The sequence below is a fragment of the Hemiscyllium ocellatum genome, chromosome 8 (assembly GCF_020745735.1).
Source record: "Hemiscyllium ocellatum isolate sHemOce1 chromosome 8, sHemOce1.pat.X.cur, whole genome shotgun sequence".
Taxonomy (NCBI): Eukaryota; Metazoa; Chordata; class Chondrichthyes; order Orectolobiformes; family Hemiscylliidae; genus Hemiscyllium; species Hemiscyllium ocellatum.
In genome coordinates, this window is record NC_083408.1 from 103412557 (window position 1) to 103430950 (window position 18394).

The window sequence follows — 18394 nt, forward strand, 5'->3', positions numbered from 1 at the left end:
AGTTGACTTTCATCTGTGAAAAGAAATCAAAGTTAATGTTTCGGGTCCAGTCACCGGATCCAAAACATTAACTTTGTTTTCTCTCCACAGATGCTGCCAGACCTGCTGAGCTTTTCCAGCAACTTTTGTTTTCGTTTCTTAACTGGGAAGACTGTTTGTGCAAGGAACCTTCAATTGAGTTCAGGCAATGACTTTGTGTTAAAACTCTCATGCTTGTTTTCAAACCTCTCCCTAGCCGTGCCCCTCCCTATCTTTGAAGCTACATCAGATCCTCCAACCCTTCTCTTATTTTTTGCCCTCTGCAGCATTCCCAATCTTCACTGTCCCACCACTGGCAGTGATGGCCTCAGCCACTGAAGTTCTTTTACTTAGATTTCTGCTTCTCTATCCCCTTTGAAGCCGTTACTTGAGTTCCTCTTATTGGTTATTAGTCACCTGATAGCTACATATCTGGCTCATTGTCAAATCTTGTTTGCTAATAGGCAGGCAAAACACATTGGAACCTTCTGCCATGTCAAAGGCACTACATAAATGCAAGAAGGTTAGCCACAGCTCAGTGGTTAGCACTGTTGCTGCTGATTTTTAAACGTCATCAGTTCAAACCTTGCTCTGAAAATTAAAGGGATCCTGTTTGTAATGGTTATATCCCTACATCTACGCTAGAAGGCCTCGATTTAATTCCCACCTGCTGTGGACGTGTGACATAAATGATGTAAAGAATATACGTTGGGCTCTTGTGGTGAAATGGTAGTGTCCCTACCTCTGAGCCAGTAAACCTGGCTTCAAATCCTCCCTGAGGTATATCACAATACATCTAAAATGGTTGGTTAACAATATGTATAAATTCAAGGAGTTATTATAGAGGAGGATACTGTGAATTTTCTTTTAGCTCTTTCATGGGATGTGGGCATTGCTGGCTAGGCCAGTGTTTGTTCCCCATCCCTCAGAAAGCAGTTAAGAGTTAACCATATTGGTGGTGGTCTGGAGTCACGTGTAGGCCAGATAAAGATGGCAGAATTCCTTTCCCGAAATGGCTGAACCAGATGGATTTTAAACATGATTGGTGATAGTCACCCCAGGATGGGGGGAGTCCAAAAATAGAGGGCGTAGGTTTAAGGTGAGAGGGTAAAGATTTAAAATGGACCTCAGGGGCAACTTTTCACTCAGAGGGTGGGGCATGTATGGAATGAGCTGCCAGAGGAGGAGGTGGAGACTGGTACAATTACAACATTTAAAAGGCATCTGGATGGGTAGATGAATAGGATGGGTTTAGAAGCTATGGGCTAAATGCTGGCAAATGGGACTCAATTAATTAAGGATCTCTGGTTGGCGTGGATAAGTTGGACTGAAGGGTCTGTTTCCATGCAGTACATCTCTATGATTCTATGACTCTATGACACCATCTTTAATCTCTAGGGTTTAATAAACTGAATTTAAATTTCACAAAAGGCCATTGTACGATTTGAACCCACTTCCCCAGAACATTAACCTGGGTCACTAGATTGCTGAAGCAGTGACCATACATCCCCTAAACATATCCCCTTTCCTTAAGGAGATGTCCACAGACACATGCCTGAAACTCTTGCTGTGACTGTTCAGCAGCTCAGCTAAGGTTGAGCATCATTGTTCAGAACTTGGCCAATGTTCCAGCGACATTACAGTGCGGGATTTGGGAGGCTATACAAAATGCAGGGCTCTACTGTCCAGCAGGAGGCAGTGGTTAGGGCTCACAATGGGGACCCTGAATTGATTTTTATCCTTTCCCCCGTCCAAAGGTTCATCCATCTCATAGCCTTACTGTGAACCAGAAAACCCAGTATGTGTCAGGAATCAAACAGTGGGAACACACCAATCAATATGACAAATCAATGGCTCATGTGGTCAGTTCATCCCACAGGATCCACCTGGGATCAATCACTTCCTGACAAACACACTCTTTCTATCCCACTTTATCAGAAACTTTAAGGTAAGAATCGAATTTGAAACTGTTCAAAGGAATTTTGTTTCCAAAACGTGAACAGAACGATGGACCCAAACCATAAATCTTCTTTCTTCAAATGCTCAGGGTCTGCAATGCACTAGGGTGGAGGAAGCAGATTCAATAGTGACATTCAAAAGGGATTTGGACAGTCATGTGAAGGTTATGGGGTAGGAGCAGGGGGAGTAGGGATAACAGGGCTGCTCTTGGAAAGAGCTAGCACTAATTTGATGGGCTGATTGGCCTGCTGGTATGCTGTACCAGCTGCTGATCCTAACGAATGGAAGTGCAAAACCAACACCAGTGGCTGTCGTGTACACCTTACAGTCAGAAGATGATCCGACATGAATGTAATTCCTATGCTTTTCGATAAATCAGACAACGACTAACACACATGAGCGTTGGAGACAGACAGCTGGCCTTGAGAGGAAAATATTAACAACATCAAATGACAGCTTCACTTTGTCAAATGGGCTTGTCATCTTCCAACTCGTCCGACATGATCCATCGAGACAAAGTACTCTGTCCAAATCCCACAGTTCAATTGTGGCTGACCCTTCACTGACACAGATAAGGATCAAGAGGTCACAAATCTGGATAAATCATTCTGAAGCAAGTTGTTTAGACATCAGCTCACTGGATTGCCACAGGAGATGTGGGTGTGTTTATCGATCTTGAATATCCTGTGCAGTTCCTTCTGCCTCTCCCTTCCAGCTCCTACGGACAGCCATCTTCAGGGTCTAACAGATAGCAGGCAATACTGCACTCCGTCACATCCTATGTCAAAACCTTTCTCTATTTTGTTTGACGTGACTGGGTCATTGCTCCTTCCTCATTCCCCCAATGTTCTCATCTCTCAAACTTAACACAGGCAAGCTTTGAAACAATTCACCAGCCGCCAAGCCATACGTCATGGGGTTTATTGTGTAATTAGTAAAAGTTTTTTATTTATTCATTTATGGGATGTTGGCTGGGCTAACATTTATTGCCCGTCCCTAGTTGCCCTTGAGAAGGTGGTGGTGAGCTGCCTTCTTGAACCGCTGCAGTCCATTCTCTGTAGGTTAGCCCACAACGCCCTTACAGAGGGAATTCTAGGATTTTGTCCCAGCAACAGTGAAGGAACGGGAATGTATTTCCAAGTCAGGATGGTGAGTAACTTGGAGGGGAACGTGCAGGCAGTGGTGTTCCCATATATCTGCATCTCTTGTTCTTCAAGATGGAAATGGTCTTGGGTTTGGAAGATGCTTGATAAATATGTGCAGTGAATCTTGAAGATGGCATCTTTATACTAATACCTGGAATGTCTTGTGAGGAAAGATTGGACAGGCCAGCTTTGTACCTGCTGGAGCTTCAAACAGTAAGTGCCAACTTGATTGAAACGTAAGTGTAGATGTGGAGAAGATATATTGTCTTGTGGGAGTATCTGTGACTAGGGGTCACTGTTTAAAAATAAAGGGTCACATATTTAAAACGGAGGTGGGGTGAAATCCTTTTTCTCTGAGGGCCATGTGTCTTTGGAACTCTTTGCCTTGCTGAACGCTGGCAGGTGGGACTAGATTGGGTTGGGATATCTGGTTGGCATGGATGGGTTGGACCGAAGGGTCTGTTTCCATGCTGTACATCTCTATGACTCTAAGTGCAGTCTTTGAATATTTTTAAGAGGTGGATATATTTTTGGTAAGAAAGGGGGTGAAAGGTTGTCAGTAATAGGAGGGAATGATGAATAGTCATATCAGCCACCATCTTACTGAAAGACGAAGCAGGTTTGAGGGGCCAAGTGGCCTACTCATGCTCCTAATCTATATCTTAATAATTTACAGAACAGAAGGCGGCCATTTGGCCCATTGTGCTGTGTCTTTGAAAGATTTATCCAATGAGTTAGCATTGCTGCCTCACAGCACGAGGGGCCCGGGTTTGATTCCACCCTCGGTGCAACTGTCTGTGTGGAGTTTATACATTCTCCCCAAGTCTGTGCAGGTTCCCTCCCACAGTCCAATGTGCAGGTTAGGTGGATTGGCCATGTCAAATGCCATAGTGTGCAGATTAGATGGATTAGTCATGGGATATAGAGGGTTACAGGAATAGGGTAGGGTCTGGGTCAGGATGTAATACTCTTCAGAGGGTCAGTGTAAACTTGATGGATCAAATGGCCTGCTTCCAAACTGGAGGGATTCTATGAGTCTCATTCCACATCCTACTGCAAATCATGCCTTTTTCAGTTCAACATTCAACTCCTTACTATCAAATTTGACTCTATCACCTGTTCATTTAGTTAAAAATCACACAACACCAGGCCATAGTCCAACAAGTTTAATTGGAAGCACTAGCTTTCAGAGCACTGCTCCTTCATCAGGTGGTTGTGACCTGACAAAGGAGCAACACTCCAAAATCTAATGCTTCCAATTAAACCTGTTGGACTATAACCTGGTGTTGTGTGCCTTTTCATGCAGTGACATTACAACAACTCATAAACTTCCCTCAGAAATTAAGCCCCCCCCCCCAACCTCACTGGATTCCTCTATCAATTTATCTTTAAAGCTGTTTCCACTGAGTACTGATCATCCCCCTCCCCCACCAGCGGATAAAGTCTCTCTTATCAAAGCTTTACTCTATCAAATCCCTTCACTTGGTGATAGTTTCTCTATCAAATCCCTTCACTGTGATAGTTTCTCTATCAAATCCCTTCACTGTGATAGTTGTTCTATCAAATCCCTTCATCATTCAGAAGGCCTCCATTAATTCTCCCTCGAATATTCTCACACTAAGCAGAAAGATCCTGGTTTCTTTAGTCCCATCACACATAGCTGAAGGCCCCTCCATCCACACGGCCATTCTACTAAGTTAAGGAAGAAGATACAAACACTGGAGGTCATTTGGAAATGGTTCGCTCAGCTGATTGCTGGGATGAAGGGCGTATCATATGAGGAAAGGTTGAGCAGTTTAGACCTACACTCATTAGTGTTTAGAAGAATTAGATATGACCTTTTTTGAAACACGTAAGATTCTGACATGGTAGATCTTTAGAGGATGGTTCTGCTCCTGGGGAAGGGGACACTGTTTAAGAATCAGGAGCTTAACATGGTGATGAGGAGGAATTCCATCTCAGAGGATGGTTCGTGAATTTCTTGTGAGCAATGGAGACTAGGTCCCTGAATATATTCAAGGTAGAGATAGGCAAATTGTTGACTGACAAGGGAGTCAAAGACAAGCAAATAGAACTGAGGCCACATCAGATCAGTCATGATCACACTGAATGGTGGAGCAGGCTGGAGAGACTGAATGTTCTACTCTCTCTCCCAGTCCTCTTGGAATCAGTACAACACATCCACTTACTGGGGAAGGCTTTAAAATAGGTGTTCACAAATCGGTTGTGGTCATTGTAGATAGTCCGAGCCATCCCTGGCCATGGCTGTGCGATGCAGAGTGATCCGGAGATTGCGTTCCCCATTAATCTCTGACCCTGGAACAGGCACAAAGCAGACGTCAATAGAATTCTGAAACCTTATCCAAGATCTGAGATTGAAACTACCAAGAGTGGCTGTGGAGAGCGATCAGAGATGGATTAATCCTCCGAGGTCAAGAATGGGGACACAGATGTATCTGGATGAGAACGTGAAAGAATGGGGAACTGGAAGATCAGCTAAAACTCCACTGAGGCAGAGATATACTGGGGTAGCTCATACCGGGTTTAAGCAGCAATACAGATTGTTTTAGCTGAAGGGCCTGTTTCTGTGCTGTGTATCCCAGATAATTCTCCATTGTGTAACTAATGGACTCCACTGGACCTTTAGCCACTGGGCTGTGGATGGAGCTGCCCCATTATCTATTGATGAATGCAAAACATGGTATTCTCAGGGATAACTCACAGGCATGCTATTCCCACACTCTACCCACACTCTATGGCAGTTACTCATCAAGTATCCCACATATTCCCATTGAATCCCAGCCAGATCCAACAGGTTAAAGTCTCATTCCAAATAGACTCTATTTCCAGCACAGAAAGAGGCCCTTTGGTCCAACTCGTCCATGCTGACCAGCTTTCCTAACCTGAATGAGTCCCATGTGCCTGCGTTTGGCCCATATCCCTCTAAACCTTTCCTATGCTGGAGAAGGCACCCCCACCTCAGGCAAATCTTGCTATTACTTCTCTCCACAGATAAAGATGAGGTGAAGTAAAAGGAAAAATATCAACATTTTCTAATTACCTGCTCGTTCATGAGTACTGGGTCGATTCCGAAGAAGGGTCTCATTGCCATAGCTGGGAGTATCTTGGCACCTCTATCTGCAGGCCGAGGAGCGATACAGATACCGCCAGTCTCTGAAACAAAAAAACAACACAAACTCTCCTCATCAGTCAACTCACTATTCTGACTGGGAAATATATTGACATTCCTTTAGTGTCACTGCATCAAAATCCTGGAACTCCCACCACAGTGGCATTGTGGGTCCACCTACAGCACATGGACAGCAGCAGTTCAAGATGGCAACTTATCAACACCTTCTCATGGGCAACTAGGGACAGGCAATAAATGCTGGCCCAGCCAGAGATGCCTACATCCCATGAATTAATTTTAGGAAACGGATGGAGGGTCATTTCAGAATGGGAGGAAGTATTTGTGGTACTCTAAAATGGTGAGAACCTTCGACATGCACCATATCAGAACACATGTCAGATAAGCTTTGCTGTTGGCAAAGAAATGTTTCTCCATAGGAACTCACTATTTCCACATTGTTACAGGATACATGGACTTTAATCAACAGTTCCTCATCCCATGAGGCCAATCTCATTAGCTCTCCAGCTTCAGAATTCTCACGGTGGGCCCTAAGGGTGTGGCTCGAGTTTAGGTCTAGCTAGAAGTGTGAATAAGTGGGTGGAGGAGTGCTATGTAAAGAAGGGGCTTTGCTCCATGGGGCATTGGTGCCATTATTGGGGAAAGAGGCAACTGTTCCACTGGGGTGGACTTCACTTAAACCGGGCTGGGACCAGCTTCTTGGTGAATCAAACACCAAGGGCAGAATACCAGACTTTAAATAAAAGCTGGGTGAATTCAATAAAAGAGCTGAAAATGTGTTGCTGGAAAAGCGCAGCAGGTCAGGCAGCATCCAAGGAACAGGAAATTCGACGTTTCGGGCATAAGCCCTTCATCAGGCTTATGCCCAAAACGTCGAATTTCCTGTTCCTTGGATGCTGCCTGACCTGCTGCGCTTTTCCAGCAACACATTTTCAGCTCTGATGCTCCAGCATCTGCAGTCCTCACTTTCTCCTCAATGAATTCAATAAAAGGTCAATTCAAAAGCGGCAAGGGAAATGTTGAGCACAGCAACATTTTTGGGTGTAAAATATAGACTAGGAAGGAGAAAGGAGAGCAACTACCAATCAGATGAAATCATTTTCATTTCATACGCACGATAAAGTTGTTGACTTGAGAGAACAAGACCGAACCTTAGGTAAAGCAGATACTTGGGCAAAGAGAATGGGACATTAGTGAACACGGTGAGATCAGGAGAAATTGGAAAAGTAGGGAGAGCTAAAATACATGACATTAGGTGACTGGCACATTTCTTCAACACGAATTAGCTTTAATGCGATTGAAGAACTTAGACCGTTATTTGTAGAACGCAAACTTTCCTTACCTGTATTGGCTATCAATCGATTGGTTTAAATGGTGCTGCTATTACCCGATTTTCTAATAACGCAGGATTAAACGGGAACGGAACTATCGCCTTATAGAAGAACAGACTCGCAGTTACAGAGACATGGTTACAAAGTGTCAAATTTCGGGGGCTCAGTATTCCAGGATACTTAACTTCCAGAAAAAATGGGCAAAATGGAAATGGAGATGAGGTAACTTTGATAATAAGGAAGGGGATAAAGACAATAGAAAGAAAGGATCTCAGCTCATGAATTAAAATCAAGTATTTTTTTTTAGATTACCTACAGTGTTGAACAGGCCCTTTGACCCAACAAGTCCACACCGACCCTCCGAACAACAACCCACCCAGACCCATTCCCCTACATTTACTCCTTCACCTAACACTATGGGTAATTTAGCATGGCCAATTCACCTAACCTGCATGTTTTTGGACTGTGGGGAGGAAACCGGAGGAAACCCACTCAGACACGGGGAGAATGTGCAAACTCCACACAGACAGTTGCCTGAGGTGGGAATTGAACCCAGATTTCTGGCATTATGAGGCAGCAGTGCTAACCAATGTGCTACCCGTTTGGTTGGAGCTAAGAAATGGGAAATTGGTGCAAGTTGTTTGTTGGCCCCCTAGCTGTGTGTAGAACAGAGTATAAACCTGCAAATCCAATATGTCTATAGTAAGGGTAATACAGTAATCATGGGAGGCTTTCATAAACCAAAAGTCCAAATTGACAGTAATAGTGTGGCAGATAGGTATATGGAATACGGCTATGTATAAAGTTGTTTTCTGGATCAGTATGTCAAGGAAAGTCATTTTAGATCAAACACTGTGTGATAAGAAAGAATTAATGCATAGCTTTATACTAAAGAGATTCTAAGGGAAGAGTGACCATAATATATTGTAGACATTTCTCTGGGTATATAATATGATTAGAGGCAGAGACAGGTGAAATTATGATGGGTGTAAGAAAATGCAGGAGACAAATCAATTATTTTGTGTCTGTTTTCACAGTTGAAGGTTCAGAAATATTCTGGAAATAATGTGAAACCAAGTGTCCACCAAAAAGCAAGGAACTTAAAGGGATTGGTATAAGTACTAGACAAACTACTTGAACTGAGTGCTAACAAGATGGATATGATATACTAGGTCAGTATTTAATGGTGCTGGGGAGTCAGGAACAGGCCCAGGGAGACTAAGGGCTAAACCAGACCTTTTCTGGCACCAAGAGGACAACTTCTGTGGTCAATCAGATGCTGGCAGCTCTATTGCATAACAGCACCACTGGGAAGGTAGTGGCTACTGCTGGTATGACTCCCATTTGAGGTCCAGGAGCAAAATTGGATCCCATGCCTACAAGTGAAAACGCTGTGTGGAACGGGGGGTGGGGAGGAGATTATGGGAAAGAGGAGCGGGCAGAGAGTAGTTCACAACCAGCTACCCACTTTCTGATGCCGAAGTGTTCTGAAGAAGGGTTACTAGATCCAGAATATTAACTCTGCTTTCTCTCCAGAGATGCTGCTAGACTCCTGAATTTTTCCAGCAATTTCTGATTTTCTTCCTGGGTCCCTTTTGAAATCTTTTGAGTGAGGGGTTTGTCCCCAGTGTGCTAGCCAGCAAACAACAATTTCCACCTAGAAGAACAGGAGCAGCAATACACAGGAACACCACCATCTGCAAATTTCTCTCTGCCCCACTCTCTGATCCAACTCGGAAATATACCACCGTTCCTTCACTGTCACTGGGTCAAAATCCTGGAATTCCATCCGTTAACATTGCTGCTGATGTCCCAACATGGGTCTGCACAGTTTCAAGATGGAAGCTCAACTCCATCATCTGGAGTTGCCCCAAATAAGAAAGCAAATGAAAACCCACACGGATTTACGTGTGCTCCCCACTTTAGGCAGTTAGTACCATTTCTCAGACCCTCCTTCTTCCAAGAAAACCTGTCAGACACTTTTCCTCAAGAGCAATACCCCTTTAAGGCCAGTGGCTTCAGTGACGGGGACAGCTGCTTGGGACAGCTGCTGTGGTTTCTGATCTCAGCACAGAACCCCCCCCACCCCCCACAACTCCTTACCCTGTGACCGACTGCAGCATTTTATAGCAGTGTTTGTGTATCTCTTGATGCAGTAAGGCTTTCCGTTCGATGTTCCCAGATATCGTGCCAAGCTGAAAGCTCCTCATAATTATTTATTGGGCAGAGAGCCTCAGGACAATTCCCATCACTGCTTTAGTATTATTAAGACATGAATAGTTCCCCTGCCTAACTGTCACACAATTGAACAGAAACCCAAACACAGAATACACACACACACACACACACACACACACACACACACACACACACACACACACACACACACACACACACACACACACACACACACACACACACACACACACACACACACACACTGATGAAGGAGCAGCGCTCCGAAAACTTGTGATGTCAAATAAACCTATTGGTGTCATGTGACTTCTGACTTTGAGTTGTGTTGGAATTCAAGGTCTTAGGAGATCACACTCAATATTTTCAGGAGCACAGACTACAGAGCACTCAATTCCCACATTACAGCAAGATATCAACAGGAGAAAGAACTGAGGTGGGAAAGAATAAAAGTTGACCTTTTGAGACAGATTCAGACATTGAATTTACTCCCTTCGGTATCTGTTTTAATTTTATATTTCAGCTTTTAAGTTATACCTTTTTTTAAAATCATGTAATCCTCCAGGAACCCATTCTAAAGAACAGGACTCACTTCATTCAAAAGTGACCAGTTTCACAATGAATTGGAGTTCAGCACTGGCAGATAATTGGAGCAGGGTTTGAATGGCTTTCTCTTGTTCTGATGTTTCTGAGCACCAATGGGTGCCTCTCACACAGTTACCTCATCGCAGCCTCCAAGCAGTCTGAGCCTAGTTGAGGTATCACTTGGGTTTCAAATTGGATGATTGAAATACGTTGTCATTTAGAACTGTAGAAACCATCATCTCTACAACTGCCTAGCATGTTGTAAAAGCGACTGCACTGCAAACATTTACTTAATAGCTGTCAAAAGAGCTTTAAATGCAATTCTTTTTTTCATTCTAAGGCTGTGCCCTTAGCCAAGCTATTCCAGTACAGCTGTAACACTGACATCTACCCAACAATGTGGCAAATTGCTCATGTATGTCCAGGAAGAACAAATCCAACCTGGCCAATTACCACCCCATCAGTCTACTCTTAATCATCAGTAAAGTTGGCATCGGCAGTGCTATCAAGCAACACCAGCTCAGCAATAACCTGCTCAGTGATGCCCAGTTTGGGTTCTGCCAGGGCCACTCAGCTCCTGACCTCATTACAACCTTGGTTCAAACACACACAGAAGAGCTGAATTCCAGAGGGTGAGGTGAGAGTGACAGCCCTTAATACAAGGCTGTATTTGACCGAGTGTGACATTAAGAAGCCCTCGCAAGGTTGGAATCAATGGGCATCGGGGGGAAAACTCTCTGTTGGTTAGAGTCATACCTGGCACATAGAAACATGTTATCACTATTGGAGGTCAATCATCTCAGCTCCAGGACACCTCTGCAAGAGTTCCTCAGGGTAGTGTCCTAGGCCGAATTATCTTCAGCTGCTTCATCAATGACCTTCCCTCCATCATAAGGTCACAGGTGGGGATGTTTACCGATGACTGCACCATGTTCAGCACCTTTAGCCACTCCTCAGACAATGAAACAGTCCATTTCAAATGCAACAAGATCTGGACAACATTGAGGTTTGGCCGACAGGCCACAGTGTTAAACAACGTATGTACTGGATAATGGGTATCACTTGGTAACTATGCCGATGGACTGGCTTTGTCTGCAGTGTTTATTTTCTTTCATGGGGGTGTAGCCATCCCTGACAAGCCAGCATTCATTGTCTATCGTGAATTATCGTTGAACTAAATGGCTTGACAGGCTGTTTCAGGGTGGGCAGGAGTCACATGGAAGCCAGACTGGGGAGGGATGGCAAATTTCCTTCTCTAAAAGATAGTAATGAACCGGATAAATTTTTACCAACGGTCAATGATACTTTCATGGTCACCGTGACGCAGACCAGCTACGTATTCCGGATTTTAGAAAGTGAATTTAAATTCTACCAGCTGCCATAGTGGAATTTGAACCCGTGATCCCAGAATTTTAGCGTGGCCCACTGGATTACCCATCCAGTGACAGGACCAGTACGTAACTGTCTTACCTGTCTGCCACCAAGTATCCACCACTGGGCATTTGCCATCCCCAACAACTCTATAATACCAGTCCCATGCCTCAGGGTTGATGGGCTCTCCAACTGAAAAATCAAAAGTCAGACAGAATGCGATAGTTAATTTTATTCACTCCCAAATTAATATCATCGTAAAATCCCCACAGCGTAGAAGCAGGTCATTCGGCCCATTGAGTCAACACCGGCACTTCAAATACCATCCCCCCCCTGCCCTATCCCTGTAACCCTGCATTCCCCATGGTTAACCCAGCTAGCCCATACATCCCTGGTCACTAATGGGGTAATTTAGCATGGCCACTCCAGGTAACCTGCACATCTTTGGACTGTGGGAGGAAACTGGAGCATCCAGAGGGAGCCCATAGAGACACAGGGAGAATGTGCAAATTCCACACAGACAGTAGTTTGAGGGTGGAATCAAATCTGGGTCCCTGGCACTGTGAGACAGCAGTGGTAACCATTGAGGCACCGTGCCACCTGACATCTTAACCGAGATCCTGAACGTAGAACACTGGTTAGGCCTCAGCAGGAATATTGTGCCCAGTTCTGTCCCTTAGGCTTGAGAAAGGATGGCGAGGTCTTGAAGGGGTTCTGAAGGAGACTTATTAGTTTGTAACCAGAGGTGAAGGACTTCAGTTGTCTGATGAGACGTTAGAATCTGCAGTTTGTCTCCATTAAGCAGAGATCATTTGGGGAGACAATGAGGTCGTCTTTGTGTGGATCCACAGGAAATGGGTGAGATACTAAACAAATATTTTGTGTCAGTATTTACTGCAGAGGAGAATATGGTAGCTAGGGAACATGGGGGAATACACAGTGAAGACTTGAAAAGTGTCTATATTACAGAGCAGGGGGTACTGCAGGTCTAAAATCTCTAGAATCTGATCAAATGTTTCCCAGAAGCTAGGGAAGAGATTGCTGAGCCCCTTGCTGAAATATTTGCATCATTGACAGCTAGGGGTGAGGTGTCAGAAGGCTAGAGGGTGCCTAGTATGGTGCCGTTATTTAAGGAAGGTGGTAAGGAAAAGCCAGGGAACTCTAGACCGGTGAGCCTGGCATCAGTGGTGGGTAAGTTGTTGGAGGGGATCCTGACGGACAGGATTTACATGCATTTGGAAAGGCAAGGACTGATTAGGGATAGGCAACATGGCTTTGTGTGTGGAAAATTATGTTTCACTAACTTGATTGAGTTTTTTGAAGAAGTACCAAAGAACATGGATGAAGGCAGAATAGCAGAATGGACTTCAGCAAAGCATTCAATAGGGTTCCGCATGGTAGACCGGATGGCAAGTTAGATCACATGGGATCCAGGGAAACTAGCCATTGGGATACAAAATTGGCTTGAATGTCGAATACAGGGTGTGGTGGTACAGTGTTGTTATTCAGACTGGAAGCCTGTGACCAGCGGTGTGCCGCAAAGATCACTGCTGGGCCCACTGCTTTGGATACGAATTTCAGAAGTATCGTTAGTGAATTTGCAGATGACACTACAATTGAACAACGAAGAAGGTTACCTCAGAGTTAAATAGGACCTTAATCAGATGGGCCATCGGGCTGAGGAGTGGCAGATAGAGATTAATTTAGATAAATGTGAGGTGCTGCATTTTGGTAAGGCAAACCAGGGCAGGACTTACACAGTTAATGGTAGGGCAGTGGGCAGTATTGCTGAACAGGACCCATAGGTACAAGTGCTTAGTTCTGTGAATGTGGAGTCACAGACAGACAGAGTGGTGAAGAAGACATTTGGCATGCTTGCCTTTATTCATCAGTACATTGAGTGTAGGAGTTGGGATGCCATATTGCAATTGTACAGGACATTGGTTAGGCCACTTTTAGAATACTGTGTCTAGTTCTGGTCTCCATGCTATAGAAAAGATGTTATTAAACATGAAAGGGTTCAGAAAAGCTTAACAAGGATGTTGCTGGGGTTGGAGAGTTTGAGCTGCAGGGAGTGGGTGAATACGCTGGGGTTGTTTTCTCTAGAGCATCGGAAGCTGAGGGGTGACCTTACAGAGGTTTATAAAATCCTGAGGGTCACAGATGGGGTGAATAGCCAAGGTCTTTTCCCTGGGGTGGGGGAGGGCATGGGTTTAAGGTGAGAGGAGAAAGTTTTAAAAGGGACATGAGAGGCAACTTTTTATTGCAGAGGATGGAACGAGCTGTCGGAGCAAGTGGTGGAGGCTGGTACAATTGAAACATTTAAAAGGCATCTGGATGGGTAGCTGGATAGGAAGGGTTTGGATGGATATGGGCTAAATGCTGCTAAATGAGACTAGATCAGTTTAAATTATCTGGCTGGCATGGACAAAGGGTGTGTTCCATGCTGTACAACTCTATGACTCTACGAGGGAGGTTTTGATTAAGTAAGAAATGAGAAACTGTTGCCATTGTCAGTTCCAGTAACCAGAGGATACAAAGATTTAAAGCAATAGGGTTGGAGGATTTGAGCTACAGGGAGAGGCTGAACAGGCTGGGGCTGTTTTCCCTGGAGCATTGGAGGCTGAGGGGTTACCTTATAGAGGTTTACAAAATTATGAGGGGCATGGATAGGGTAAATAGGCAAAGCCTTTTCCCTGGGGTCGGGGAGTCCAGAACTAGAGGGCATAGGTTTAGGGTGAGAGGGGAAAGATATAAAACAGACCTATGGGGCAACATTTTCACACAGAGGGTGGTATGGGTATGGGATGAGCTGCCAGATGAAGTGGTGGAGGCTGGTACAATTGCAACATTTAAAAGGCATTTGGATGGGTATATGAATAGGATGGGTTTGGAGGAATATGGGCTGGGTGCTGGCAAATGAGACTAGATTGGGTTGGGATATCTGGTCAGCATAGACGGGTTGGACCGAAGGGTCTGTTTCCATGCTGTACATCTCCATGACTCTAACTGTCAAAGTAGCCAAGAGAGGATAGAATATAGGAACACAGGAGCAGAGATTGGCCATTCAGCTTTGCCAATGGCTGTTCATCCACCTCAACACCTTTGTCCCACATTATCAACGTATCCCTTTGATGTCATTAAGAAATAGAGATTTATCAATCTCCATTTTAAACATACTCATGACTGAGTTTCCACACCGTTCTAGGTTAGACAATTCCGAAGATAAGCAGCCTCACAATGAAGAGTGTTGATGGTTGATACAATGAGTTGTTGTGATGTGTTACTGACTAAAAGACTACTGGAATCGATGGCAATTTTTAAAAGAGTATTGGAATGGAAGATTGAAATGGAAGAAAAATCTGTAAGATCATGGGGAATTAGCAGGGGAGGAGGTCTGATCTGGAATGCTTTCAAAGATCTAGCACAGGGAAAATGGGCCAAATTGCCTCCTTCTATGCTATGTTATTCTCTGGCTCATTGTCCAACTGGGGATCAACTTCCTAGAAGGTGCTATAGCCCTCAGTCATAATGTCAATGCCTGAGCTCACCACCATACTGAGTGAGGGAGTGACTGACATTTTGCCAATAATTCTAGTCAGGGTACGGGAGAGAGCACAGTTATCTCCTGCCATGTCAAATGATCTTCTGTCCATCTGCACGTATCCAGAGGGACAGGACTGACAAAGTTATCCAGCAGCAGACAGCTCCTCTGCCAATGAGCTATGCGTGAGACCAGCTGAATGGGGAAAGGCATGTGTTGGCGTCTTGGCCTCATTTCAGAGCAGGGTAGTATTCACTAGCCTGGGCTCCGATGACCAGGCACAGCCTCCTCTCACACAGCACATGTTTGTGTACTGACCTGTGCCCAGCGTTTTCAGAGAAGACCGGTCATGTGACTTCACCCAGGTATCTCCATACTTCAGCAGGAGTCGAACTGCAGTGGGCGCTCCATAGAACTGGTTGACCTTTAACCTTTCAACCATCTCCCAGTAACGACCTACACAGGGGACAGGTGCAAGAGCAAAAGAACCAAGCTTCATTTGTATGTCTTGACAGTGAGTGCTTTTCAGGCTATTCAACTATGGGAGGATCACAATCAAACTATCTACTGGATGGAAATCTTTACTACTTTGTGAAGGACTTTGGAAATATTTTTCAACATTGAAGAAACTACATGAATATAAGTTGTCATTGGATACTGTTCTGGATTATGCACTGAGACAAGAGATTGTCAAGACCTCTCTACAGCTGCCCCATGACAATACAACTAACTCCACATGACACAGGAAGTGTGTCTAAAACATTCTGGTGGATGTATTCTTTTGTTTTACTTTTGCTCCTGTGAAGCATCCTGGAAGTTATGTAAAAGGCGCTATTTGCTTTGGAGATGCCAGTGTTGGACTGGGCTGCACAAAGTTAAAAATCGCACGACACCAGGTTATAGTCCAATGGGTTTAATTGGAAGCACTAGCTTTCGGAGCGACGCTCCTTCATCAGGTGGTTGTGGAGGACACATTTGTAAGACACAGAATTTATAGCAAAAGTTTACAGTGTAATGTAACTGAAATTATACATTGAAAAGTACCTTGGTTGCTTGTTGAGTCTCTCATCTGTTAGAATGACCATGATAACTTCACCTCTTTCATATGTAAATCACAAAACTTTTCTTTTTTTAAAAGAAAAGGTTAACCTGAGAATGAAAGAAGTGAAACTAATATGGTCATTCCAACAGATGAGAGACTTAACAAACAATCTAGGTATTTTTCAATTTCAGCTACATCACACTGCAAACTTTTGCTATAAATTCTGTGTCTAACTCCACAACCACCTGATGAAGGAGCAGCGCTCCGAAAGCTAGTGCTTCCAATTAAACCTGTTGGACTATAATCCGGTGTTGTGTGATTTTAAACTTGGAGCGATCTGAATGTTGTGTTGGGGGTCAGTTACACATCTGACAGATGCAGTGCAGGGCTGGTTTGAAGTTATTTAGTGCACAGATAGTGAGATGAGGGTAAGAGAAGACAGCTAGAAACCGCTGGCAGTATTTGATGCAAATGTCCCAAATGCCAATCAGCAGAAGACTGATTTCCTCAAGCAATGACCCGTACGATAATAACTGGGGCCCAGCCAGCAACGGAGTGTAGGGATCACTAAATAATAAAAGGCTAAAATCCACCTAGTTCACCTCTCATCATCCTGAAGTTTACATTGAATTATTGAATTATTGTGGCAATTCATCTCTATCAATTTGAACCAGATGGGGAGATTTAGGAGCTACAGCCATTCCCTTCTAAGCAATGCTAAGCTATGTATGTGTTCTGAATTAATCATAGACAACATCTCTAACTAGTCAAATAAAAACCGAAAGAACTGCAGATGCTGTAAATCAGAAACAAGATTGCTGGAAAAGCTCAGCAGGTCAGGCAGCTCTCCAAACGCTAGTGCTTCCAAATAACCCTGTTGGACTATAACCTGGTGCTGTGTGATTTTTAACTTTGTCCACCCCAGTCCAACACTGGCACCCCCACATCGTTAAATGGGTGATCCCTTCTTCTGAGATGGCACCCTCTGGCGCTAGACTGTCCTACAAGGGAAAACAACTCTGCTGTATCCAATGTGAATTAGCATTGACCTCCCTCAGATTCCCCAGAGTACCAAAACATCTCTTCAGGATCAGGAGGTCCCCTGGTTCTAATGTTCAGCACACGAGGAGAAACAGTAATACATGGTTGCCAAGGTTGGAGGATTTGAGCTGTAGGGAGAGGATGACTAGGTTGGGGCTGTTTTCCCCAGAGCATTGGGGGCAGAGGAGTGACCTTATAGAGGTTATAAAATCATGAGGGGCGTGGATAGAGTCAATGGAGAAAGTATTTTCGCTGGGGTGGAAGAGTCCAGAACTAGAGGGCGTAGGTTTAGGGTGAGACGGGAAAGATATAAAAGAGACCTATGGGGCAACATTTTCACACCGAGGGTTGTGCGTGTATGGAATGAGCTGCCAGAGGAAGTAGTGGACGCTGGTACAATTGCAGCATTTAAAACACATCTGGATGGGTATATGAATAGGAAGAGTTTAGAGGGATATGGGCCAAGTGCTAGCAAATGGGACTAAATTAGGTGGGGATATCTGGTCAGCATGGATGAATTGGACCAAAGGGTCTGTTTCCATGCTGTACATCTCTATGACTCTATGAACTAGTTGTTAACCTGATGACAAACAAGGAATTAAAAGTGAAGTGAAAAGTGATATTGGGCCCATGCCCTTATAAAGACTAGGTCTGAAAACACAGGTCCCAACAACAGGAAAATCCTAGCAGTTCCTAGGTGAAAGAGAATGGAAACCTCTGCTATAGTTTCTAACAAAACACTACTGTCTTGAAAGTCTGCCATTTTCAGTAATCGATCTTGTGAACCATATCTAGCTATTTAGCTTACTCCCAAAAGGATTCGTTTTAAAAAAATACTTGTTTGTGGGATTGGGCATCGAGGGATAGCCCAATATTTGATGCCGTGGAGAAATGTAACATTTTTCGATGTTATTTTAACTGAAATGTTAACTTGTGTTGAAAGAGTGCACAAAATGATAGCTGAGAGCACAAGAGGTCATTCCTAGACCCTAGACAGGCACAGACGCAAAAGTCAAT

General features: G+C 44.2%; 1 protein-coding gene across 1 annotated transcript in view; it reads right to left on the minus strand.

Annotated features, from left to right (window-relative positions):
• LOC132818219 (acetyl-coenzyme A synthetase 2-like, mitochondrial) overlaps positions 1-18394 on the minus strand; it is a 79289-nt gene that overhangs the window by 8365 nt on the left and 52530 nt on the right. Inside the window, exons 7-10 of the mRNA XM_060829000.1 lie at positions 15613-15750; positions 11850-11942; positions 6184-6296; positions 5312-5438 (exon numbers count right to left, since the gene is read on the minus strand). Coding sequence (XP_060684983.1) covers positions 5312-5438; positions 6184-6296; positions 11850-11942; positions 15613-15750 — 471 coding nt within the window. The remainder of the gene's footprint in view (positions 1-5311; positions 5439-6183; positions 6297-11849; positions 11943-15612; positions 15751-18394) is intronic.